General features: G+C 40.7%; 1 protein-coding gene across 1 annotated transcript in view; it reads left to right on the top strand.

Annotated features, from left to right (window-relative positions):
- The first annotated feature begins 566 nt into the window (after window positions 1–566).
- The window catches only part of MCF2L (MCF.2 cell line derived transforming sequence-like), a 92468-nt gene continuing 67353 nt past the window's right edge, over window positions 567–25681 (top strand). The window contains exons 1-2 of the mRNA XM_009326278.1: window positions 567–638; window positions 21315–21398. Coding sequence (XP_009324553.1) covers window positions 578–638; window positions 21315–21398 — 145 coding nt within the window. The 5' untranslated portion in view covers window positions 567–577. The remainder of the gene's footprint in view (window positions 639–21314; window positions 21399–25681) is intronic.

The following is a 25681-nucleotide window of genomic DNA, read 5'->3' as shown; positions in this document are numbered from 1 at the left end:
ACTCTTGAATAGTTTAAATTTTTTAAAACAATTTCCTCTATGTGTCTATGTTTATTTTAGAAAGGAAAAAACAGAGGTTGCTGTTGGTACCTGCAAACAGCGTCAATGCCTCAGAGACAGAAGGCATGTTTTAGAGCACGATACCAACAGTTAAGCAAGTGAGGGGAAGCAATACGGTAGAAAACAATACTATAAGAACAGAGAAAATGTGACAAAGTAGGCTTTGGGTTACAGTTGGCCAAATTGTGGAGCACACCAGAAATATACTGATTAGCTCCTAATCTCTGCTGTTGCATGGGAGGCAGTAACTTCAGTGGAACTGCTGCTGCAGATGAGAGCCGGCTCAGATTAGGTCTGAGTCTGTTCCTTAGTGTTAAGGCTTCAGAAGAAACCTCAGTTGCTGGTTTATAGCACCACGCTTGATCTGAAGACCTCCTCGCAAAAGGAGTATTTGCACAAGCCCTTTGCCAGCTAACTGCTGGTGGCTGCACCTGTGACTCTTTAAATGCCTGCGAATCCGCCCAAGCTGGGCTGGCTGAAGCTGAATACCCATCAGCTGCCAGGAGGTGCCAGACGGATGCATGCTGCTTTTTTGGGCAAGCTGATGATAGAGCTGCAAGTCTTCTCCTTCCACTCAGGTACAGTGAGAGCTTCTTCTTTCTTGCCTGAAGAAGAAAACATGAAATAAGCTCAATGAAGTCATGGGTAGACTTTGTTGATTTGTGGAGACTAATATACTTATATGCTCTTATTTATTTGTAGCTGAGCTGCTGTTTCCTTTGCTAGCTAATAAACTAGGGAGATTAAAAAGATGATGGGGATTGTTTTTTTCTGCTCTAAGGAATTATATGCAACTAACTGTAGGGACTTGAATATATCTTATATGTAAGCTGCATCAAAATTGTCCATAGTGCAGGAGAAGAAATTCCAACAAAGAAAAAACCCTGAGAGCTGCTGGAAAACACTTCCAGAATCTCAGGATGGAAAAAAATGCAATATTTTGGGGGCCCCTTACACCTTACTTCCCCAAATGCTTTGAAGATGTCTGTACAAGATATTTCTTAAACAAAAATCCCATTTCTTGCCCTGAAGTTTCCCTCCAAAATGTAGTGCAGCAAATAAATCCTCATTGGGGAGTTGGTTCAATCCTTTGAATTGACTCGGTATCTGTATTTGTTATCCTCGGTATTGTGTGTTCAGTGTCCTGAAAAGGTGTATAGGTGTGTTCAGCATTGGCTAAACTGCTGTAGCGTGGGGATCAAAACAGCAGCAGTCACAGGGTGTTCTCTGTTTGAGTAAGGGGAGATGGAGGCTTTTGGCTAAGGACATAAAATCTGGCCTGTTAAAAAGACTCTGTTAAATACTTCAAAGATTGGCTGCAGGATGAGACCTTAATTGAAGAGGCCTTATTTGCTGCCACCATAGTGCAGGGAACTATGAAGAGTGCCCTCACCTTTGATCCGCTTGCCCCGTGCTTTTCTTTCAATGCCACTACAAGGGTAAGGGCTAAGTTAAAATTATGTTCAACTAATCAGGTACGCACTTGTTAAGACAGGAGTCTGTGGAAACTAAATGCATTTTTTGCAGAGGCAACAAGAGGAAGAGCAGAAAGAATGGCTGGGAGTTGCGTGGGGGTTGTCTCTTACTCCCATGAGATTCATGGGCATTAGTTCAGCTGCTGTGTGTGTCAGAACAGGTGGAATTTGCTCTTTGGCCTTCGTTTCATCCTTCTTTACATCTTCATTCTTCTTATAGAAAGGGGAAGAAACACAAAACTGTTTCAAAAGCTTTTTGGGGTTGAGGCATTACTCCAGAACTGCAAAAGGGGGGACTCGGCAAGTTTTGCTTTCTGTTAATTGCGAAGTCTTAATCGGTGGAGATTAGGAGGTTGACATGATGGGTTGCCAAGTTTTTCTTTCCTCCTTGTTACCTAAAGGTTTGCATAATTATATCTCTTGCGTGGCTGGTGCATCTATTTTTGTTACTGCACATCTCAAAATAGTATGAAGGTTTTTGAGGCGTGCTGAAAAATCCTGCCTTCTGAAGTTAGAGCCTAATGCTAATAAACCGCCCTTGGCAGAGGAGTAGTTTTGTTGTTTGAATCCACAACCCTGCCTGAGCTGTCACACCTAGGCCAAAAGTAAATACACTAATAGCAGTGTTTAATGTGGAAAATGAAGGTAATGCTGCTATTAAAAAGCTTCATCTCCTTACTGCTATCCTGAACAGGCCAGGAAGCATCCCAGGAAACTGGAAAAGAAGGAAAATGTCTGTTGCTTTAGGTTGATTAAATCTCAGGGACTAGCTGCTTTTTTAATCAGGTGAGGGTATAGGTTTCCTGTTTGCTTCCCGGAGACTGGAAACAGGACACAGTTACAGCTGCTGTGTATCCTCAGTGCAGTTGTTTATGGATGCTACAACAGCTCTTCGCAAGGTTAGCTTTTTTTTTAAAGAAGTGTTTTATTAAAGGGATCACTGCCTTTTTTTTTAATGATACAATAATGTTTTCTTAAAAATCCTGCATCTACAAAGTAAAAAGGTCAGGTGTATTTGTATGTCGTGTCTTTCCACAGAGAGCAAAGAGTGTGAGCTTTCCCTTTTCTCCGTTGACTAAATTTAACCAAGAATATCACACTGCTAAGCACAAGGGATAAGGTATTTTGTTCTCTTGTTGCAGTGAGATTTTCTTTCTTGGAAGGAAGTGAATTTCTGTCCGGAACCTGAAACAGTTCTCCAAGCTGGCTCTCCAGAAGAAGCTGGTCAAGTGTGTTTTCTGCTCTTTTTCTTTTTGATCGGTGGAAAATGAGCTTTGGTTACTCCTCGCTGATGTTAAGTCTCCTCTTTTCTTGAGGGAACTGTGGAGCTTGTTGAAGCCCAGGAGCGTGAAAGGATTGACAGCAGGAGAAATTGAGATACTATTTTGGGAACCTTGTAAGTGGAGGGAATGGTGAGCTTTGAGGATTGCTCGAAGCGTTTGCTTGCATTTTTTCACACTTTTCCCGTGAGTGGGGACTTGGTGGGTTGCACGGCCACAGGCAGCTTGCTGCAGCATGCATGCTTTGGCCACAAAAATTCCAAATCATGAGTCAAAATCAAAACTGGCTTGAAAAGTAAGAAGCTGTTAAGAAGACAGTGGCATTTTTATCCTATCTGTTATGTGGGTTTGACCATTTTCAAGTGTAACCTCACAATAATGTGGGTCAGATTTATGCAGGGTAAGTGAAGACTTAAGGTTGATGGCCAGCTCTGAAGGATTTTGCCTATACTCATCAATCTAAAATGACAGGTAACTGAGATGATCTAATAGGCAGATTTTTTTTATTTCATTGGAAGCTATGAATGATCCTCCAGTACTGAAATATCATAACTAACTTGTCCAAAAACACCCGAACTGGTTATATTAGAGATGTGATGGAATTAATGTTTTCTGTCTCTTAATTTTATCTCAGATCAAAAGCAGGTTTCTCTTCTCTCTGTCCTGTTTGCTCTTACAGGATTTTGGGGAATGATGATTTCTGCAAATGTTTTTTTCCTTTCCTTCCTTTGTAATAAATAGTTTTGCAGCCTTTATCTGCGTTCATCAGTGTTACAGGAGCATCTGATATTTTTGTTGGACCCAATTCTCCCACAACTTTTGACCTGAAAGTTTTTATGCTTCCTGAGTATCTTGTTAATCTGGGAAAAAATGATTCTGTGTACTTTGAGTCACAAAAAGGGTTTCGTATTGCTGACAAAATTTTATTTTGTATTTTGACTATAAATATAGCTGTGATTGTGGCACAACACTTCATTTGTTGTAATGGTCTGTGTTGGTTTTCCTTGCTTTCTGGAGTAATGTTCTTATTAATATGTCTTGTTTCAGAATACAAAATAAAACTGTTTTTCCTTTCCTGTGTTCATTTCCTGTGCTGCCTTCATCACGTGTTTCTGTTCTCATTACTCACTGTTGGGTTATCCTTTCTGTGGTTACAGGTGTGAGTTACGTGTATTTTGCTAGGGTTTTTTAGAGAGAGCATACATCTACATTACACTAAAGATGATCCTGTAAGGATAGCTTTTGTCATGCTGAATCCCACGAAGTGCCACGTCGTTTTACTGATGTGCTTTTTGCTAAGTACCGCACCCCTGAAGGAAAAATACATTTAATAATTATACTTTAATGTTGAACTTACCAAACTTTAATAACCTTTACCACGAACGTTGCTACCCTCTTGCTGCACACTTGCACGTGCTTTATTAAGCAGGTACAGTATCTTGTATATTTAAGCCACAGTCATATAGCTTCCTTCTCTGGGTTTCATAGAACTAAGATGACGCAGTCTTTTACCCTCAATTGACTTTGCATGCATCCTTTAACAGCTTCTCCCACAGCGTTTTCCTCTGCTCTGTGGGCTGGAGTATGTCACTCACAGCCCATGCTGAGGTGACAGGGAGAGCTTAACCTGAGTGCGGAGCATGAGTGGAGTTGAAATGAATTTCCTCGTGTTTATAAATATACACACATGTGCCCACGCAGATTTTTCTCAGGAGGGCTGTTGCTTCTGTGTGTTTTAATAGAGCTTAAATTTGCCTTTGAGTCTTGTTGCTAACATGCGTGCCCACGTACCACAGTTTTCCTCTCTGGTTGTATTTCAAGCTGGATCATGAAGGCCAGGGAAGGGTTTTGTGCTTTGACTCATTTGTTCTTTCTTTCTGCTATTCTTTGAAGCACACAGCAAGGAGACCAGGTATTATAACCGTGGAACAAACGTTTCCCCCATGCACATACTCTAAAATAGAGTGCTAAAATAAAAAGGCATTCGGTTACTGGCTGGAGCCCTCTTTTCCCAGGAGGGTGTTTCAGACTCTGCTTCACAGGAGCCTGTAGCTCAGTGAAATTTTAAGCTTTCTGTGCAGAATGGAACTGCTAGGAAAAAAATCGCCTTTGCCTGAAATACTGTGGAGCCAGGCAGCTGAGGCCCATTTCCACAGAGATGCTCTGTGTGGGCTCCTGTCCCTCCAGCACAGCGGGAGCAGGCTCCAAACCTCCTGTACAGCACAGGCTGAGCTCTCTGTACCACTTCTTCACATGTGTTGTTCAGTCTAAGGACACTCTGGTTCCTGAAAGTGGGAGGTGGAGGTGTGTCTAGTTGGTTAATATTGAAGGATAGTAGGGTTGAAACAAACAATGCTATATTTTGGTGCTCTTAGCCATGGTCATTATTAGATCTTGAGTGGTCCAGAAAAAACATACGTAACTGCGGGTTTTGGAGATTTGAAGGCTAGGAAGGAAGAAGCTAGGTGGGAGCCTGGAGGATGAATATTACATGTATCTGTTGCGCTAGTCCAAGAAATTAGATTATTTTTAAACCAGTATTTGGTTTTCACCTGAATGACTTGTTCTCCTGTTTCCTCTGCTCTGAAATCTGAAGGCAGAAGCCTGTTGAGAGGTGGTTGTCCACATTACATACAACATGAAGGGGCTCTGGAACAGGCAGTGTTGATTAATAGGAGGGTTTATATTTCCTCTCTGTCTTGACAATGAGAACAAGTACAGCCAACACGCTGTAGGTGGTTCTCTTTCTTCTTTTACATTCATGGTTTTGGGTTGTTTTCTTTCTTAAGGAAGTAGCCAGCTTGCCAAACTAATCAGGTTCCTGTATCTTACTGAATGGGTGTAGGTGAGTACGATACCTTTCTAAGAAGGGTGTTATCTCCTCTTTCACTTGGTTTTAATATCTGAAGGAAGGCCATAAAGCTTCCTCTCCCTCTCTTTGCATGTTTGGAAAGCACTCCTGTGCCTGCTTTATCATGGGGTAAAACTTCAGATCACAAGAGTTAGGTTTTCAGCATGCTGTGTTGCAAGTGACAGCAAACGCCTGTTATTACTAACCATAGTATCTAGTCAGCCAAACATATTGCTGAGGACTCTCACTGGCAAATGTTTGAGACTGGCTTGGTGCTGTTTAGAAAGAAATGAATATCAGTGTGTATACTTGCATATGGTATATCATATGTAGTAGGATTTCTATCTGCTCTGAGACTGTTCTTCCTGAAGCCACATTGTAGCACAAGAGCTAGAAATAAAATGCTGTGAATTGTGGTCTTTGCCTGAGGACTACAAGTAAAGATACACCAACCTAGGAGCACACACCTCCACCGAGCCGGTTAGGTGACAGTCCTGCAAAGGAGGGTACGGGCTTAGAGCCCAGATGTAGATCCTGTTTCTGACGTTGTGTAGATCCTGTTTCTGATGTTGTGACAGATGCTGTTACCTGATCTAAGAGAGGTCACTTACTCTGTCTCAACTTTCACATGTGTGAGTATTTACATGGCTTGTGGGAGCGGTGTGAAGACTCATTCACTAGTTTTGAACTCTCTTCAAAATCCAATATGCTAGTAATGACCTCGTAAAATACAGAACAGTTAAGCAAAACATTCTAAGGAGTGTTATTTCTTTTAAATCTACCTCTAATTAAAAACATCTGACATTGCTTAGGAAACTCTTGTGTTTTGACAAGGTATAAAAGGTAATAGGCCCCAAAATAAAATAGCAGAATTTAAAATAAACTACCTCAGCTGTATTCTTCAGGTCACATTTTCATGCCATGCACTGAATAGAGCTGCTTGTATAGATGGTATATTTGTTATAATACCTCTGACTGGTTTGGGATTATCAACAGTTCCTACCCTGTGGCAGATGAGTGGTGAGAACACAGATGTGGGGCACTTCAGAAAATAAGCTCTGGTGTGGTCTGTGGGTGACCTGGGTTTGTTTGGGTTTGTTTTTATGGGATTGGTTGATGGCCAGGAGTGCTGAAGCAGAAACAGAGTTTTTCCCCATCTGCAAATGGGATTTTGTGAACAGATGTAACCATCAATCCAAGCTTTTTAGCCTCACCGTCCTCTTTCCTTGACCCCTCTTGTTGGGAAAGGGCTCTTATTACACTGTGAAGTGAAGAAAAACAGCCCGTTGTTTTCATGTGGTTGTTGCTGTCGCTCCCGCTCATTGGTTCACTCTTTGTATTAGTGAGTCTGGATGGCCAGTAACTAATCTCAAGTGTATTAATTAACAGGTAGTCCGTCACTGGACAATTACTTTAAAGGATCCAGTAAAGCAAGATGACTCAGCATTCATGTCTGAAAGATCATATGGAATACTTCTGGTTCTAGTTTATTTCATCTTCTGTTGCCTTATTTCCCATTGTCTTATGAATAAGATTTGTACACATTTCAACTTACAAAGTCACATTAGTAGAATACATGTCCTTTTGGCAGTTCCTGCTGCTTTGGGTAGGCTCCTTCACAGGGAACAGGTGCTTGATGGCTTTACCACCAAGGAAAACACCCCAGTTCAGTTCCGCCAAAGTCATGTGGGTGCAAATTCCCTCACAAATAGGAAGCACTGGATGCGTTTCTGGGGAACTTTCTAACCACAGGTTCGCTGGAAAAGGGCATCTGCCCTTTGGGCAGTTAATTTCCCTGTGTGGAGTCGGGGTGGGTGGTAGAAAAAGGTGGTGATGATGGATTTACTGGATCATCATTTGTTAAAACTAGGGCTCTTAAAGGGAGGTTCTTGACAAGGCACACTTAGGATTAATTTTTTAATGCATTCTTTCTTACTCTGATAATGTTTGAACAGTGCATGTGTTCACATTTAAAGCAAACAGCTTGCATCTAATGCATGCCAGCGCTTTATGCAGGAAGACGAGAAGTGGCAATCAGCGAGCCCTTCGGAGGACCTCTGAGCCTGCTTGGCAGGCACAGTTGCTCTGTATGTAATTTGAAGAAAGGTATTGTGTCCCTGGTGGCTTGGCTTTGACTGAAAGATGGAGTTTTGCACTCTCATTTTGCACTGAAGACAGGCTTACAGATAAATAGGTCACTGTCTGCGGAACTATTTTGCACTAAATCGATTAGAAGCAACATGACCTTAAGCCTGATCTCCTTGCTCTACAAAGATATCGCCGAATTGTGGCTTCTTCTGAAGAAAAACACAGGTGTGTCTAGTTTTTCAAATTTTCTTAGTAACTTGATTGCAGGTCAGGCAGGAACTCTGTCAGATAACATTATCCTGCTGAGGAAAATAGGATGTGTTTTAGTACAAAGGCAGAAGTTGTACTCTTTTTGTGTACGTTCATATATAAACATAGTTTATTGTTACGGGGGTGGGGGTGTTCTGTCCCTGTGTAAATCTGTAGTGTATCCTTTTATTTGCAGATGTATTTCTCAGTACATCAGACATATCCACTAAATCTATTCCTGTATTTTACACGGAAGGTACTTTGTTCAGGATTTGCTCACGCAGTGATTATGGCGATCAGAACCGCTGCTAAAGCTTACAAAGAGAATTTGCTGTTGCAGAGAGCCCTCCTGCTGTTCCTGAATTGTAGTGGGTTTTAATTTTAAATTCATTGCATTTTATGTAAGTATCAGATACGTAATTTCTCCTGATCCCTATTTGAGGTAGGGAAAATGCATAGTTTCTTTTGCAGGATATAATTTGGCATCCCCTAGTTGTTAGTATAGGAGGGTTAATCTAAAGTGCATTATTTCTTAAATTCCTTCAGTCAAAGCTTTCTATAGGAATCTTGTTTCTGTTAAGATATAATGAAACAGTGGAGATATTATTTGCTGTTAATAGTGCAGCTACAGTCCATTGCAAAACTGAAAGCGTGTTTTGTGGAATAGGGACAAGCAAAAATTGCTTCCTTATTCTGGTGCTTGAATTCACATTTCCAGTTCTGTTTTCTGCTTCTGGTATGCATGACTGTTGCAGAGGAGGACCAGAGAAAGAGCACTGAGTCAATGGACTGGTGTCTAACCTTCCAACGTTGTTGCTTTTGAAATGTCATATTTAAATGAAACAGGTATGTAAAGGGTGGATCATTTAACTAAAGGGTGGAACATCTTACTAATCTTTAATTAGTATTACTAATTAAATTATCAACATGTAAGTCTGAGTGCTCTGCTTTTCAGTAGTGCACTGTGCTACCAGGGGTAATACCAAAAGGCATGCTGCTTAGGAGGAATGAATGAAAGATTTAAGAAAGGTGAGGCTAGCCAGGTTGAGAGTGTGGAGAGATTAATCAGTCTGAGTAACTTTTGGTCTTTATGTGCATCCTCGTCTGTGCTGAGAGGGGAGGGGTAGATTTAAGAAACAGCTGATTATTGTACGAGAGGGGGGTTGTCTGTTTTAAACTGCAGAACGAGGGAGTGTTTTGTGTCAAATCATGGTGGTGTGTATGTAGCCATGCCAGGACTATTTGTATAAGTTGCCAAGTTTAAAATAGGGGGGTTTAATCTGTGTTTGATTACTGTGAGAAATAAATGAGCAGAGCTGCTTTTGTTAGCAACTGCCAAGGCTTGATTTTCATCTGTTGACTGCCGCTTCTTGTGGGCATGTTCAGTGTGCCAGAGATCGCTCCTTCCCGGAGATCTATTGAAAGATTTTGTGTTCAAGTGGGCAGAGGGTTGTCCCTTTCCCTGGCACTGCTCTTTCTTCTTCCTCCTGAGTGCTGTATGGGGTATTTCTTGTGTCTACAGTCAGCAGAGGGGAGAAAATGAAACCGAAGGAGAGGTCTCAGATACCCATCTTTCCATTCTCAACCCTATAAAAATTTCCAAGGAAAACAATGTCTTCTGGGGGAATTCCTTTGTCAGTCCATGTCCAGGAGTGAGTGTAGGGAGATGAAAAAAAGGATGGACAAAATGAAAAGAGAGGATGGATTTGGGATATGGACGCAGGACTCGAGTCTCTGTTCTGCTTAAAGACTCTGCAGGTAGTTGTGAGCAATGCTGGTTCTGGTTTTCAGCCTCCAAATGGGGGTGAAAGCACCTCCTGTCTTGTAGGTACATTGCAAGACTAAAAAGGTTCTGACACGATTTGGGCGTTGCGGTAGTGGGGTGTGGAGCCAGCACTGCCCATCTGTGGCTGTTGATCCCCAGCAGTCAGCAGGCTCGCTACAAGGGACAGGATCCCACAGAGGATCCCTTGTGGAGGTTCTCCTGGTTTTCTTTGTAGGTAGGGGAAATGTGGAAAGAGGATGACTGGAGTCCCAGCAGAGGTCTTTTGTGTGTGCTTGTAATTGAGGGGAGCATCCTTAAAATCTGGCTCTGTCAGCCTTATTTACAATAAAGGTGGACTCCCTTCAGCTGCTGGAGTCAGGTGCAGCACTTGGGAGTCGCATGTTGGGGAACAAATGGTGCAGTGGATGAATTGCCATCATTTGCTACGTCTCGGGTGTTAAGAACGTGCCAAAGTTTTATCTGAAAGGAGGAAAGCAAGGCAAGTCAGTACCATGCTTGTTTCCCTATGAGACAGGTATGATGTGATCCTGTCAGAGTTGTAGTACTGCAGCAGGAAGGGATCTGCTACGAGGTGATGGTTTTGCACCCTGCAAAGCTGTTAGTTGTTGACATGGGACCCTTCTGGAGGGTTGTGAACAGTTCTTATGAAACAAATTATTGGCTGGATCTTTTTAGATAGCAGAGCTACTTCATGATGACTCTGGGATATTTCCTCTTTCCTTTGGAAAAGCTATTGCCTTAGTTTTCTTTTTTTGTTTTAATTTTGTTTTCCAGAAAATTGGTATACCATGTAATATATAGTTGTAGACAGATTTTATTAGCCTGAGATTCAGCAGGTGTGTCAACATAACTAAATTTTACCTGATTCTGTATTCATTTTTAAAGTCAATATACTGAATTTAGTACACAATTTAGTTTGCATGTGTTCGTTTGTTGTAAGGCCATGATATCTATGTTGGAAACTTCTTTCCAGGATTGTGAGGTGGGCTTGGGTCTTCTCACCAGGGAATTCCTTCAGAATTACAGGAAAACTTAGGTTGGAAGGGACCCCTGGAGGCCACCTAGTCCAGCCTCTTGCTCCAAGCAAGATTAACTTTAAAGTTAAAGCAGGTTTCCCCGGAAACTTGTCCATCTGAGTTTTGTATATCTCCGAGGGTGGAGATCACTCAGCCTTGCTGGGCAGCCTGTTCCAGTGCTTGGCTCTTCTCATGGTGAATTTTTGCCTTGCATTCAGCTGGAATTTCCCGTGCTGCAGCGTCTGACTGTTGCCTCTCATCCCTTTGCTGTGCAGAGTTTCAGTAAAGACATTCACTCCTTTCTAAAAAGTGTTAGTGTCCTTTAAAAACTAAAATAAATGCTCCAAACTTCTATAGAGCACCTCAGTGGTGTTATCGAAACTTGGTACTTAATGGGATCTAAGGCCATGTTTTTAAAAATAAATCCCCATCTTAACACCACTGTTGTGACTTTGCTTTGTTCATTTGGCTTTTTGTTTGTTTATTTTAACCTGCCTTCCATCTCAAAGGAGCGGACTATCCAGTGAGGTCAAATGAGACTTCAGATGAGAACCACCACCAGGGAGGTTCAAGGTCAAAGTTTGTTCTTTAGCCTCTTCGCTGCACATGATGTATGAGAGATTCTGCCTCTCGTCATTACTGTGTTACCCTGAAATGAAGGGAGCCTTATATGTTTGTTTCCTCAGATGCTTTTATAGATGCTGTTTCTCAGGCACTTCTCTAAGTATCAAATATTCAGATTCTTTTTTCATTTACATGGCTTTTCTCTTCAAAATGCAGCCCTACTGCATTTATGTTTTGTGCAGAAGACCCAAAGTCTTTGAAAACGGAAGAGCAGTTGCTCTTTAAAAAAGAGCAGGTGCTTTTTAAAGACCCTGGCTTTTATAAACCTTTGTTCCACAGAGCCTGTGGAATTGGAGCAAACAAAGTTCAGCTTCGTTGTACTTAGTCTCATTTTCTGTTTTTATGCTCGGTTAGGGGAGAGAAATTATCTTTTATAATTTTGAAGGTCATCTAATTCAGAGTAAGTGGTGTATCTATTCACTTCCCAGTTTGAACGTGACAGGGTTTTGTTGACTTTAAGTTCTAAGCAAGGGTTTTGTGTTTCACTTGAGACGATTTATGGACCATGGCTTCTCTTAACAAACAGCAAGTTGTAACTTTTTTAATATGCATCTACTTTGTAATTGGCACACACAAAATAGGGACTTTTTTTTGTTCCAGGAAGCTTAAGTAATTTCCCTGTATGCCCAAAAGGGCAGATTTTTAAGAGAAAGGTGTCAATATTTGAACTTAAAGTCTAGCAAAACAACCTCTCAAAATAGGGGTAACATTCAGTTAGACTGTTGCACTTACAGAAACAGAGTCTAATTTTTTTTGCAGATGAGATACTGAAATAAATCCAAGAAATTATATCTTCATTGATTTGTTTTGCACAGTCAGTTTCCATCAAAAATAACTCCTTGCTTACAGGGCCAAAGCTTTATTTAGCAGAACTTGATTAGTCATTACAGCCACGTGCCAAATTCTCAGACTGGGTAATGAATGGATGCTTCATCTGAGACCTAAAAGGGGTAAAAATGGGGGTCTATAAAGCAAAGGAGGGGAGGCTCCTGCCAAACCTCTAGCATGCTGCCTGCAAGACACTGGATGTGAGCAGCAGATCTGACTGTGTTGCATTAAAGGACTCTTTAGCTGCCCATGAGAGATACTGAACCACGTCCCGCCTCTGTGTTACCTGAAGCAGTTAACATTAGCAGTGCTTTAGAGAGACATGGGATGGGTTTCATCTTTTTAATGGTATTGGGTAGCAAGCCACAGTGCTTCAAGAGCTGCTTCGTTAACAACTCTGTCATCTGTGTGGTAAGGTGGGGCAGCCGGTTTGGTTATGAACTCAGCAACCTCTTCTTTATAAGTCATCTGTAGTCAGAGTCCCAAGAACTGGGAAGTTTACAAACAGCTGCAAGTAAATGCGTCTTAGCTGAAAACTAGTACTCAGCTCCATATAAGCCACTTAGTGAACAGCTAGCTCTTCCTTCTCTCTCACACCCATGAAGTGCTTCACATCCCCTTTCAAAACATTACTTTATAGATGTACAGTTCTATGGAAAAGTGTGCTTGTGTCAGAGTACCATAGAATATATTGTTCATTAGAAATTATTCTAGCCATCCTCCGTATCGTTGAAATGATAACATTCAAGAAAGACTTTTTATCAGGGCCTGTGCCTGGACAAGTAGCGCTGGTTTTAAAGTGAAAGAGGGTAGGTTTAGATTGGACATAAGAAGAATTTTTTTTACGATGAGGGTGGTGAGACACTGGAACAGGTTGCCCAGAGAAGCTGCGGATGCCCCATCCCTGGAAACATTCAAGGTCAGATTGGACAGAGCTTTGAGCAACCTGATCTAGTGAAAGATGTCCCTGGCCGTGGCAGGGGGGGTGGACTAGATGATCTTTGAAGGTCCCTTCCAACCCAAACTATTCTGTGACAATTGTTAGCGCTGCAGCCTAATGCTGTGATTAACATCAAGTCCTGTTTCCAGTGTTTCAAGCAGTGTGCTGTGCAGGCTTGTACTGCAGCCGTGTGTATTGGTAATCCTCCTTGAGTAAAGGAAGTATAATTTTTTTTCTCCAGAATACATGTGTACAATAACCAATTAGATTTTACCACTTTGCTTTTTTATAAAAGTGATTTTAATTTTCAGATCAAGAGTAAAATCATGCATCGTTTAAAATCTTATCTTGCTTCCAAGATATCTCACAAAAATAGCATTCCGTTTAGTAGAATTGCCAAGTACTCATGCAGCTGGTCCTGTGTGTGCTGACTTTTCAGTTAAAGCTTTGGGGCATGCTTTGAGATACGTATTTTTCTGCAGAGGGAGGGTTGAAAGCAGAATAATCTTTGGCTTGGTTGCCTGAAAAGATGTCCACTTCAGCATATGTGTTTAAGCTGTGTGATTGCATCATTAGTTTTTAAGTCACACTGAAGATGAGTCCTATAATTTGCATGTGGTTCTTCTATTTAGAGTTGATCTTTCCATTTTCCATATTTGTAAGACTTCCCCTTCTTTGCAAGGCTTTAGTACTTAGAAAGCGAAATTCTCATAATTATTTTCTCAGAGCATTAAATCTTATTAAATGCAGTTGGCAAAATCTAACATTTCTGTTATTCCGTGGAGGCTTGCTTGCTAAAGCACTAAGTGAGACACATCTGGGTCACTCGCCTTCTTATCACTTGAGTGCTGGCTAGGGGAACATTCTCTGCTGCTCAGGCTGTACCTAATATTTCTCCATTAAAAAAAAAATCTTTGCTTTTTGTACAATCTGCTGCTTGTAGGTGACTAAGTACATCTAATACTTCAGAAATATTTTTATACTATACACTCAGCATGATTTGCAGTATTAAGGAGTTTATGATGCTGCAGTTTTGGCAATATTTTCTAACACTCTTTTGTGTGTGTGGTTCCTAGCAATCTGAAACTATCCTGCAAGAACAGGAAAGGGTTTACCAGCAAGCAAATAAAATTTCTTTGGCTTTCTTCAGGCCGTCCTGGAAAGAGGATGAGAGGAATGTTATTGTTGCAATAGTAAGAGTATGCCATACGCACCAGGTGAATTTTTGCTTTTAGATGGTAAGTCCATGTGACGGTGTTGCTGCTCTTTAAGTCCTCTTTGCGGCTGACAAAAAGTTATTCTATAATATGGCTATGTGGCATGATTCAAAGTTCCCCTTCCTTCTCAGTTTGGGAAGGGAGTAATTATCGTGACTTGAAATAGCACAAAGAGCATCTCTTTCTCACCAAAACAGATTAGGTGCGCTTAAACACTGTGTGGAGCAGAAGTATGGCAAAACAGATTAGATGCTCTAACTGGTAGCACTTTCAGCTTTTTTGCAACAATTGCAATGTCCTTCCCCTCCACCCACCCCCCTCTTTTTTTTTATTTGCACAGCTCCTCATATGATTTGTCTTGGTTTAGATTTTCTTCAAGTATAAAGAAATATTAGGTCTTGTGTTGACCCCTAGATTGCCTTCCTAATTATTACAGTTTTCTTCTAGTTACAGACCAGCTAGTATTTGATTACTTTTGTAAGCCATATCCAAACTTAATGCTGATCCCTGAGAAGCTGTGGGACTATGGAGTATGTGTGTCAAGAAGGTGTGACTGATGAAGCAGAAGAGGAAGAAGATGTAGTTTTTAGTACTCATAGTATCCCGTGAGTACATCTGCTATACAGGGAAGCAAGGGGATTATATTTCCTCTGACGTTTGTGCTTTGAGGTGCTATTATTTAGGCAAACTAAGACTGAGAACTTTATTGCCTTTTGTAAAAGTGGAGGTGGAAGAAGGAAGAGAACAAAGACAAATACATCCTTTGACATGCATAATAAGTAGACAAATCCAAAAATTTTAGAGAAGAGTTTGAAAGAAACAAAAATCTTGGTTGACTGTCAAAGTATGCTTTTGAGCAGGTATTTCATAATTTGAGTCAAGAAAATGGGGACTGTTACACTTCTTGTCATCTTGTACCAGCCCAGCAGTACTGCATTTGCTGTACAACTCAAAAGTGTTTTTTAAAAGAAGGATCAGTGATTAATCTCCCTACATGAAACCAAACCATCATCCTTGTAGTTTTGTAGATAGTCCTGTGCCAAAGCTCCGAGCCTGTGATCTCAAAGAAGAAACAGATGGACTTTTTTCTTTAACTGTGATTACAGGAAGCAGGAATTACTTTGGTAAAGCTTGGTACTTTGGTAATTTGGTAATTACCAAATTACTTTGGTAATTCCAATTACTTTGGAATTACTTTGGTTCAGGAGGCATCTGTATAATACAAATTTTTTTTGTTTTTCTGTTACTTCACGCATGACAAGTTCCCATCCCTTCTATTTAAATACTGGAATTACAGCATTTTGGGATTAATTTATGTCTCTTCTAAGTAGTTGTGGTGTTCTTCAGTTATGATTAAACAAGCAGATTTATCAAGTTTCACTTCAATGGAATCATTTAAATATTACCAAACCTTATAGATTATGAAAAGTGCTGCAGAAATATCATGGACTCCGTGAAAGATCTGAATGGTCAGGGCTACTGATGCATGAGTCATTAAAAACACCACTCAAACAGTAAGTGCCTCTGTCCACTGTGCATGGGCTTATAATAAGGGGAACATCATTCCTAAGGTTTTAGATTTTCTTTGGCAGTACCGCTTCCAAGTCTTGACTCAAGTAGATCCTTACTTGACATTGAAAATGTATGGGATTCCAGCCTAGCCTATTGTAGCAATGGGCTACACAGACATGCTATTCTATGCGTATTGTGGCAATAGGCTATGCAGTCCTAGAAAATGAACTGAGTTAGTAATGCCGCAGAAGAGGAACTTATATAAAGCATGATTCACTGAAAAGAAAAAGTATCTCAACTTGAGCATGCCTTATGCACCAGGGCTCTTGAAAGGAAACTGTCTTTTCTGACTAGGAGAGGAAGTGGGAGATAAAGGCTGTTAAGCTTTTACAAGTAAAATTCTTACATACCTGAATCATTTAAAATATTTTTTGGACACCCAGTGCCATACAAAGCTGTTTGGAGCGCTAGGTTGCTTTATTTCTATTGGTACTAGCAATTGGGATGCTGGTGGAGGTGAAGAATTTGTATTTCCTGCTTGCTTGGGATATTTTAGCTCACCAGAAACGAACAAGTTGCAAGAGCACTGTTTTACCCGGGTGATAATTTCCTTCCTAACTATGCTTTAGCAGAGAGCTGCCTTTTGCATGAAAATTCCAGAGGCTTAATCACTCGCTTTTCCTGGTCCCTTGTTTTGATTGCAGTGTAGTCAAATAAAATAGAAATGAACTCTTCCTGAAGATATTTCGACCTGGTGAGGTTTTAATACTTAGTTTATGAACACTTGTATCAACTCCTGTCATCAGCCCGGTGTGGCTACAAATAGCACATGGACCTGAGGAGCTGTGTGCCTGAGCACACCTAGCAGCAGAGCTTGCAGGCATCGTCACTATTTAGCGGCGATTTTTCAAATTCAATTTTAAAGCTGGAGAGCTCTCTTGACATCTTGACTAGCTCATTAGTTTCATGTGGCTTAGCGCAGAAGAGGGCTATCTTCACCAGCTGTGCTGCTCTGGCCCTTCCTCCTTCGGGGGCTGCACAAAAGAGCTGACTGTTAATGATGGTGGTCGGGGGGCGAAGATGAAGAGGGAAGAATGAGGTTTGCCTTGGGGCTGAGAGAGAGGAAGGGACTGTGCTGAAAGTAATTTTCTTGCATTTATAATTACCAGATGGGAGGGTGCTTTAACGGAGAGATTTTTCAAATTAAGACCCCTTCATAAAAGGCATTCAACTCTTTGAGTGGGTAGGCTGTTCCAGAGGAGAAGCAAAACAAAACTCATTGAGAAAAAGACATTATTTCTTCAACTTAAGGCATGAATTTCATAGAGAAGCCATAGACATGTTTTTCAGGAAAATCTTGCTGACTCAGCTAGAAAGAGGAGGAGGAAAAATGATTTGTAGCTTGCTTTATGGTGTGCTACTGGGTTCTGTGCTGAAAAGGTATAATTGTGTCCGTATGTGTACAAACAGGTTGGCTTTCAAGCTGGTATAAAATAACGGCCATAAAACTTCATGCAGAACTACTACTCAAAGGGTGGTGTAATTCCAGCTGGCTCGGTGGGAATTGGATTAAACCCATTACAAGAGGCTCATGAGTTGTGTCCGGAGACTTCTTTCCGCGTAATGTAGGTACGGTCTGTTCAGACTCCCCTCCAGCGTTGTCTTCTGTAAAAATGGTTTTGCTTCGGCATGTCAGGAGAACTCTGACTGATGACGAGTTTCGGTTTGATCAGAAAAATAGGAGCCTTTTACCAATAAGTGAAAATCTTGACTTGAGTGACATTGATCGTTTTCTCAGATCCGAGTTTCTTCAGGGCTTACTGGCACCAGGTAATTCAAGCACGAGTTATCTTTGTGCCCTCGTGCTTAAATCTGTCATCCTGCTTCATTTGAAATGCAGTCAGGTGCCTTTGATGGGACGGGGTCAGGCCCCTCTAAGCCATCTTCCTCCATCATAGAGACAGGACTATCAAAGCATGATTTAAAATTGAATTAGAAGATTATATATCCGCAAGTCTGTGGTTCATGCTTTTAAAGAGAAAAGGTTTTTTTTAATGAGAACCACGTATTTAACTGATTCCTTTATGTTAGCAAGATGACACTTCTGTCCTCTCCTACACTCATAATTTAAACACTGGATAATATGTTTTTTTTATAGAACCTCCAGCTGCTGGCTTAGAAAAAATATCTGTGTTCAGTTTTTAAAAATAATGATTAAAAAAAACGGTCATAACTTTGCAGAACCTTATTCTACTATTTATTAGCACCCACAATACCAGATGCATTATAAATTCCAGGGGCTTTATTTTAAGCAGACTACTGTGGAAAACTCCTTAAATGAGCTCTTCAGGAAAGACTGGATATTCTAGCATGTTTTGGTGTGAGCATCTCCTTTCAGCAATGAATTTTAGATACAGTAAAACAAACAAACTCTTAGTATTTTCAAAGCAGAGACCTATGTAAAGCAGTCAAGGTAGAACAGGGAAAATCATGGGCTGTGTAAATCTTAATCCATGTGAGTGGAAGTAGAGTTCGAGCCTATAAAAATTCCTTAGAAAACAGTGAACAGATTTTCAGTAATTCTGTATTTTAATGTGCACTTAATTAGCTTTACTAAAGTGGAAATTGTCCCTAAAGACTGTAGCAGGTGGCAGGTTCTCTATTTAAAGAACATTTCCAAGAAATTATTTTCCCCAAAGTCCATGAGTGCAAGAAGTGTGTGCCCTCGCAGTCTGTTTGGCATGCATGCCTTTCCTTACTTTATCCTGTTAAGGAAATAGCAGGTTCGAGTAATGATGGGCAAACTTAAAGTGAAATCAGATTCAGTCCCAGACAAACTGCCATGAACTCTCTTTTCCAGAGGAATGCTAAATATAAAGGAAATGATGCAGAGCGATGAGTTTTTACAATTGCATCTTCTCTGAGAGGAGACAGGGTACTGGAGAGGGATTTCTGGCTAAATCTGTGAGCACTGATACTGGGTTCAGGTGTATCCTGTCAAGCTGCTGGATGCAAATGGTCCAGCAGTTCCAACAGTTGCATTTTCTCACGTTGTTTTGTACTGCTACTTGTTATCTCAGTTGTTTCAAATTATTGAAAATCAGCTCTGATCTTAACACATATTCTGCTTCCTGAAGAGTGTCATGAAACCAGATCAGCAGGATGTCAAATGGGCTGTGCCTTGGTGGAGGAGAGCACAGCAGGAAGGGCTTCTGGAGGTTTTCCGCCTGTGAACAGGCACAGCGTGCCACTCCTGTGGTTGCAAACACACTGGCTTTTAAATCTGAGTTAAAACAGAGTTGAAAACCAGGGGGAGGAAAATACTGTCTTTTCAGTGAAAGAGTATTTGACCGCAAGGTTGTGGGCTGCCCTGTGCTGATTGCAAAAGCTGCTGTTCCTATCAGAGAGAACACTGGGGCAGTCAAATCTAGACTTGCATCTTTACCTGGCACAAGTCAGGACCGCAATGGGATTGATCACACGGATACATGAGGAAATAGTGATCATTATGTATCTGGGAAACATAAAGTAAAGAGTTTCCCTCACTTACGAACATCTTGCCTGCTTGAATGGTGTGTCATGTATTTACTTACGTATGCAAAACACACCTATTTTATTACATGCTTATGCTGCAATGATGAAAATTATTTCTGCCTGTGGCTGTAGGCAGGATGGCATATTACAGAGTAATTGCATTCTTTTCCCATCTCCCACCAAAAAATTAGGCGTTCATCCTGTAATAGGTTATATTCAGGTAAATGGGTCCGCCTGCAGGCATTGATTTGCAGAATCAGGGATGTTCACTTTAGTTTCTTAAACACTCTGCAGGAGGGCTCCTTATATTAAAAAGCACTGACAGCAAAAATAAAATCTAAAATCCTTTTTCCCTTGGGTGGGGTCCCCTCTTCTGGAAATGACTTGGCCATCTGAGGTTGGACTCTTGAAAGATCTGTGTTCAGTTTTCTCTTAAAAACATTAAGATGATGACATAACTGAAGGTCTGGGTGAAATATGACTTAACAGTTAAACGCATCCGCTTATGGATTTGACAGCATGGTATGCAGAGGTCTTCTGATCAAGCAGCAGTTCAGCGGATGCAGAAAAATAGCTCTGATCAGTGTGTGACCTTGAAAGTGGTCACGGGTCTTCCTCTGCCAGACTGACCAAAAGAGAACAGAGATGTTCTGTTTCCCAGTATAAGTTGATGCTTATCTGGAATAAGTAACTGAAAGTGGGGTTTTTTTGCTGTTCTCAGATAATTGCAGTTCTCAGAATTTTACACACATGAGAATCGCTTATAAAAGTGAGCGGCTCTCCCCTCAAGATCTAGCATTTGAAAGATCTCAGTAATAGCAAATCCCTTCCTTGAGGGCCAGAGCTCTACTTCTGTTTGATCAGCTTGTACTTCAAGGCAGATGACTTATCCTTACATCACTTTTAGGTTTTTACTTACTTTTCCTGTGCATGTTCACAGTTCTGTGTGTCAGATTTGAGTCTATCTTAATGGCATTTCGTTGGTGTACATTAAACCCAAAACTTCTTTATACAGTGCCAGATTAAAAGAAATGTTCAAAACCAAATAATAACCTAATGCTAGGTTATCCCTTCGCTGCTTTTCAATGAGGCTAAAAATGTAGAATAATTAATTTTTAGAAATTGCAAAAGAGTAAAACTTTCTGTTTCCTTGTTAAAAAAAAAAATATCGTATTTTAATGAATGAGGCAACTCTGTCATGCAGTCTTTATCATGGTCAGCAAAACTTAGGTTTCTGCCTGAGCTCTGGAAATACATGGGAAACACCTCCACTCAAACACTGTGGCAGAAAACAAAGACTCGGAAAAGCAGTATGTCTGTCATTAAGCTAAAGTAGAAGGGCTGAGAGAAAAGATTAAGCAATGCTTTTCACAGTTGAGGTACGAACGTGTGTGTCCAATGTGAGGATGTCCTTTCAAGCCTGTTCTACCTACCTCGTTGAAAGCTGCTGCCTTGGGGTATTTGAACACTAGACAACAGGCTAGAGGGATCATAAGTTTCTTTTTTGTGTGTGTTGAGAAGTTTTTAATAAAAATTGAATTTGGTATGTAAAAAACCCACTGTTTAACACCATTCCTGAGGAATATTAGCTCTACAGTGTTTGGTTCAGTAACATCCCGTATTGTTTCCAAGTGTCAGCGAATCCACATTATTTTACTCTTTTATCAATATGTTGTTCAAAGAAAAGTTTGCCCTTGGCAGTCACTTGAAAGACTCCAAACATTTTCACGTATTTTTCAAAACTTGGATAGTTTTCTGGGTGTTTGTGTTCTAGGGATGATTTTTTTTTTATGTCTACTGTGAAATTTTACATAAAATGACTTTGCAATGCAAATTTTTTTTTTTCCTCCACAGATGAAATCATGCATCAGGATATCATTCCCCTCTATGCTGCAGATATTCAGGACCAGTTAAAGAAACAATTTAATGCAAAGTCAGGTAAGACTATGGTGTTAGTTAGACTAGAAGGCTACAGACATTGCTCAGGTGTATGGTTGGGCCTGTTGTGTTTTCATAGTTTTTGAGGTCTCGTATAGGAGATATTCACATTTTATGAGCAACTCAAAATACAGACTACCAAGACTCATTATTCAAGGATTTATGAAAAGAAGGTTGTTGTTTGGGTTTTTTTTTTTAAATGTAATAGGAATTTTATATTATAGTTCATTTTCCAGTACCCAGGATAATGGGTTGGAATTCAGGGTAGGATAAAAGAATAAACAGGGGAAAATAAATAAGGAAGTGCTGATGAGCCCAGTACAGGAACATGTAGCCTCCTGTAGTCAGTGCTAAGGCAGCTGTGGGTACTTACCCTGAGCTTCCCAGTGCTTGGAGATGAGACAGGGCTCAAACACTGACCTAGAGCTCTCTGAGCGAACTGAGCCCTTGCTGAGAGTTGGAGAGTGCAGTGTGAATGCGCTGGTGATTGCTGTGGTCTTGCAGTCCTTGGCCCACAGGCTACGCTGCTGCTGGCTCTGCTGTCAGGTTCCATACTGAAGCCCAAGGTGACACCTTGGACTTGACCAAAGTAGTGTCCGAGCGAGCACCACAGTACCACGTTCCCCCACAGCCTCAGCGCGAGGGCTCAGGCACGTGTAGCACCAAGTTCTGGTCAAGGTGCTACCTTTTGCAAAGGAACCCGCTTTTAGGTGTAAAGCCGTCTCTAAAAGCAGCACAGCCATGTTCACACAGCGCAGAGCATCTTTGATGCCCCTGGATAACCTGTGCCAGGTAGATGATGGGGTGTTTATGTGCCGTGCAGGTGCCAGTTGCTGGGCTTGGTCCATCTTGATGCTGGAACCACGGCTGGCTGCTAATGGGTAAAGGGAGATAGTGCCTTTGGTCACTGATCAGGCTGCGTGGCAGGTGTGTGATAAGCTTCTGAGTTTGTTTTCCTGCCCTCTTGCCTGTAAAGCTCTTGCAGGTGTGCAGCAGTGAACTTGCTGGAGTTACTGCCCTGCCCTCCCTCCAATACATAAAAAGGGAGACCATCGGTGGCTTTGCAGAGCTGCCCTGCCTCCTTCAGCATAAAGGAGATTTACCTCTCTAGGCTGAAGCTGGGGCTTTATGACTGTTCCCTCTTCCTTTGAATCCCTCCCTGCATCAGATTGAGACACGGGGGAACGAAGCAATGTACTGCTTTGCTTGGCAAGAGCTCGTTGAATCTTGTTGTACTCATAATTAACCATTCATTATGATTTATTCCTGCCACATAAGCTAAACAAAGTGTGGGTCTGTGGTAGTTACTGTGTTTTCTATGGGGTGGTGGTAGCACTTGGGAATAAGATTATTTTGTTTCTGAAGTTGGCTGTACAGGCTCCATTTGAGATGATGGTGTTTAAGCTACAGTTCTTTTCTGGCACTTTATTTTTTTTATTTTCCAAGCTCTTCCTTGTTATCCAGGGGCAGAAAATGGCTCATAAAAGTGTTATGCAAGAATCAGCCTGTCTAGGAAACTGTAAGTAGGGTTTATATTTTGCCTCTCTGAAGTGAGGGGGAAAACTGGTGACTACAGTAGATGAATAAAATCTCATTGAGTCCAACTGGAGATTGTTCACATCTTAAGATTGAGTTCGCACAGCCACAAGCATCTTCAGCACTCAGTACATCCACTGTGCAGTGGAGCTTAGTAAGAGCAGCCGTTCCCCATTCTATTTTCTTCTATTTATTCACCCTCATGTCTATTAGGAGTCTGTTTTGTTTGCCTGAAATAGTAGGACAGCTGCATTACTGTGGACTGTGACTATAGTCTCTGTTGTATTTTATTATTCTTGGGCAATTTGACTGTTAGGCATTTTCATTTCACTTTGGACTTCAATTCTTTTATCCTAATATGCTCCTGCAGGACACCGATGGTTAATTTTCTGTGCTGTACCAACTAGTGGTGTTACAGGTTCTGTGAACAAAGGAACAGAGCTAATATTTTCATACTTGATTTATGTACAATTTGTTTGTTCTTGCAGTTGTGCTTATGAGTGGCTTTGCTGGAATGACACTTAAGACATTTACAGTGTGTGTGAAGGGGACTTTTTTGCTTATTACTAAGTTGCCTTGGAAATAGAATCTTAGGACATGGCATAAAACTCACAAAAATGAAGGTCCGTAGATTACAAATACTTCTGGTAGGTAGCATCTTTGCAGGTATGGTGAATTGCATAATGTCTTAGATGCATTTCAGGTTTTAGTTTTTGGCTTTTTAACAGCAATGTGACATATACTTGAGAATTGCTTTAGTTTCTCTAATAGGATGTATCTAGGTCTCGTGGGACGCTTGCTTGAATAGTGAATGAAACCTAGTCTGCTTCTGCGGCTAAAGGCTGTAGCCGTTCCCGAGCTACTTTCTGTGTTTTGGTCTAAATTGGGGTCACTTCTTTCTCTTGGTCTCTTTTCCTCTGCAGGTGCAAAGTAATTTGTGTCCCTCGTTCTGCTAGACTGTAATGGAAATGCTATAGGGACATCCAAATTAGGCTTGTAATGAAACAAAATAAAGCAAAAGCTAACATTAATGCTTCAGTTTTTCAGTAGATGCAGCAAAGTGCAGTGAGGTCAAGGTGCTAGCTACTCCCACAGAAGCCGAAGGCTTTAGCTCTTGCTCAGCAGTGAGTAGGCAGTCATGTGTTCAGCTGAAATCTAACAGAGGGGCAAGCTGTGGATGAGGTTTTTAATCAATCATTCACATAACAAGTTTATAAACCCTGAAGTTAATATTTTACCTCAGGTCCCGCTGTTTACTTTATCCCTTGGAGTTTTTTCTTTCTGTGGAACAAGGTCCTTATCTTCGCAAGAATTGTTGTTACTCTTTGTTGCTAGGCTGTATTAAATGTCCTCTGTACGTGGTTCACTTTTTTCTTCCTTTAGTTAGTATTCACGCAACCACTTTTTCTTTTGCATTGCAAAGGGTCTTCTACCTTTTTTTTTTATCCTCACGAAGGACCTTGGAAGGTCCGTTTAAAAGTCTCTGGAAAATGTATTCCTTATAGTCTTTCATTTGCATTTTATATTTTCTTTCATAAGTCTTTTCTCTTTCCTTGATTGGAAAGTTGCTGTGTGACTTTCATACCCAACTTTGCAACTATCTGCCATTGCTGTATGCAGGTATGTTAAAATAAATGTAGATGAACAAGAGCGTACAGACAGGTGTGTATGTTTGTATGCATCTTAAATCGTACAAGCTATGTGATGTGCAAATGAGACTCCTGGCCACCACAAGTACTGAACCAATAATTTCAGCTCACTTTCCTTTGAATGCCTCTTTATGCGTTGAACAACTTCAAACAAAATATTTCCATTACAGGAAATATAAATACAAGTTTATGCTACTTGCATTTTTGCCTATCAATTAATAGTTGTTTTTCTTGCAGTTGAAAAAGTTAGCATTGGTACTAGCTTTCCAAATGCTTACATCTTTGGCCCTTTAACTTATCATTGTAAATAATAAGCTGCTTCTCACTCTCTGTAACTATTTCCTTGGCTGTGCTCTTGCTCTCCTCTGTGGACGTGACCTGAAAATACCTCACTGGTTAAACTGTTCCCTTTGAAGTATCCACGGGTGCTGAGTCTGTTTGTAAAATTGTGTTTGGGAACTTCTGACTGGATCCTGTACCGCATACATTGCATCGGTTATTTTAAAATATCAACTTGATTTTTGTTGCCAATATAACATGTTCAAAGTATATGTTGTGTATTGACAGTGGAAGAGGTATTACTTAGCAGTTTCTGTCTTGCATAGGTGTAGGCTTTAACTGCTGTTCTATAGTCACTGAGCTAAACCTTGTCTCTACTGTCTGTAGAGATTAAAAAAAAAAAAAAAGTAGTAAAGAGAAAGGAAAAAAATGAATCCTTGGCTAAGAGGTCTCCGGTTCAAATACATTCAGGTACAAACTCTGTTACTGCAATCTGATTTCTAAGCCGGTATACTTGCTGCTGATCAGCCTGGGCAAAATGCAGCTTGTGAAGTTATACAAGTAAAACGTCTTTCTCGTTTCAAGGAAAGGATATTTTAATAAACCCCTTGATTCTGTTTTTCTTTGCAAAGGATATGCAATGAAGCTTTTATCCACTACCTCACTGAATTCTGTGCATAATTTAAAATACTCTCAGTACTCCAGTTATAAGTATATTATGCAAGTGGAAAGGAGAAATTCTTTATCAGAAATATACAAATATAATAGCTGAACCACCACAACAGTAAAGCAAAATCTATAGTAAGCCTTTCTCTCATT

This window comes from Pygoscelis adeliae, unplaced genomic scaffold (genome assembly GCF_000699105.1).
Source record: "Pygoscelis adeliae isolate BGI_AS28 unplaced genomic scaffold, ASM69910v1 Scaffold156, whole genome shotgun sequence".
NCBI lineage: Eukaryota > Metazoa > Chordata > Aves > Sphenisciformes > Spheniscidae > Pygoscelis > Pygoscelis adeliae.
The sequence above is the reverse complement of the archived record's forward strand: the minus strand, read 5'-3'. Positions and strand labels throughout refer to the sequence as shown.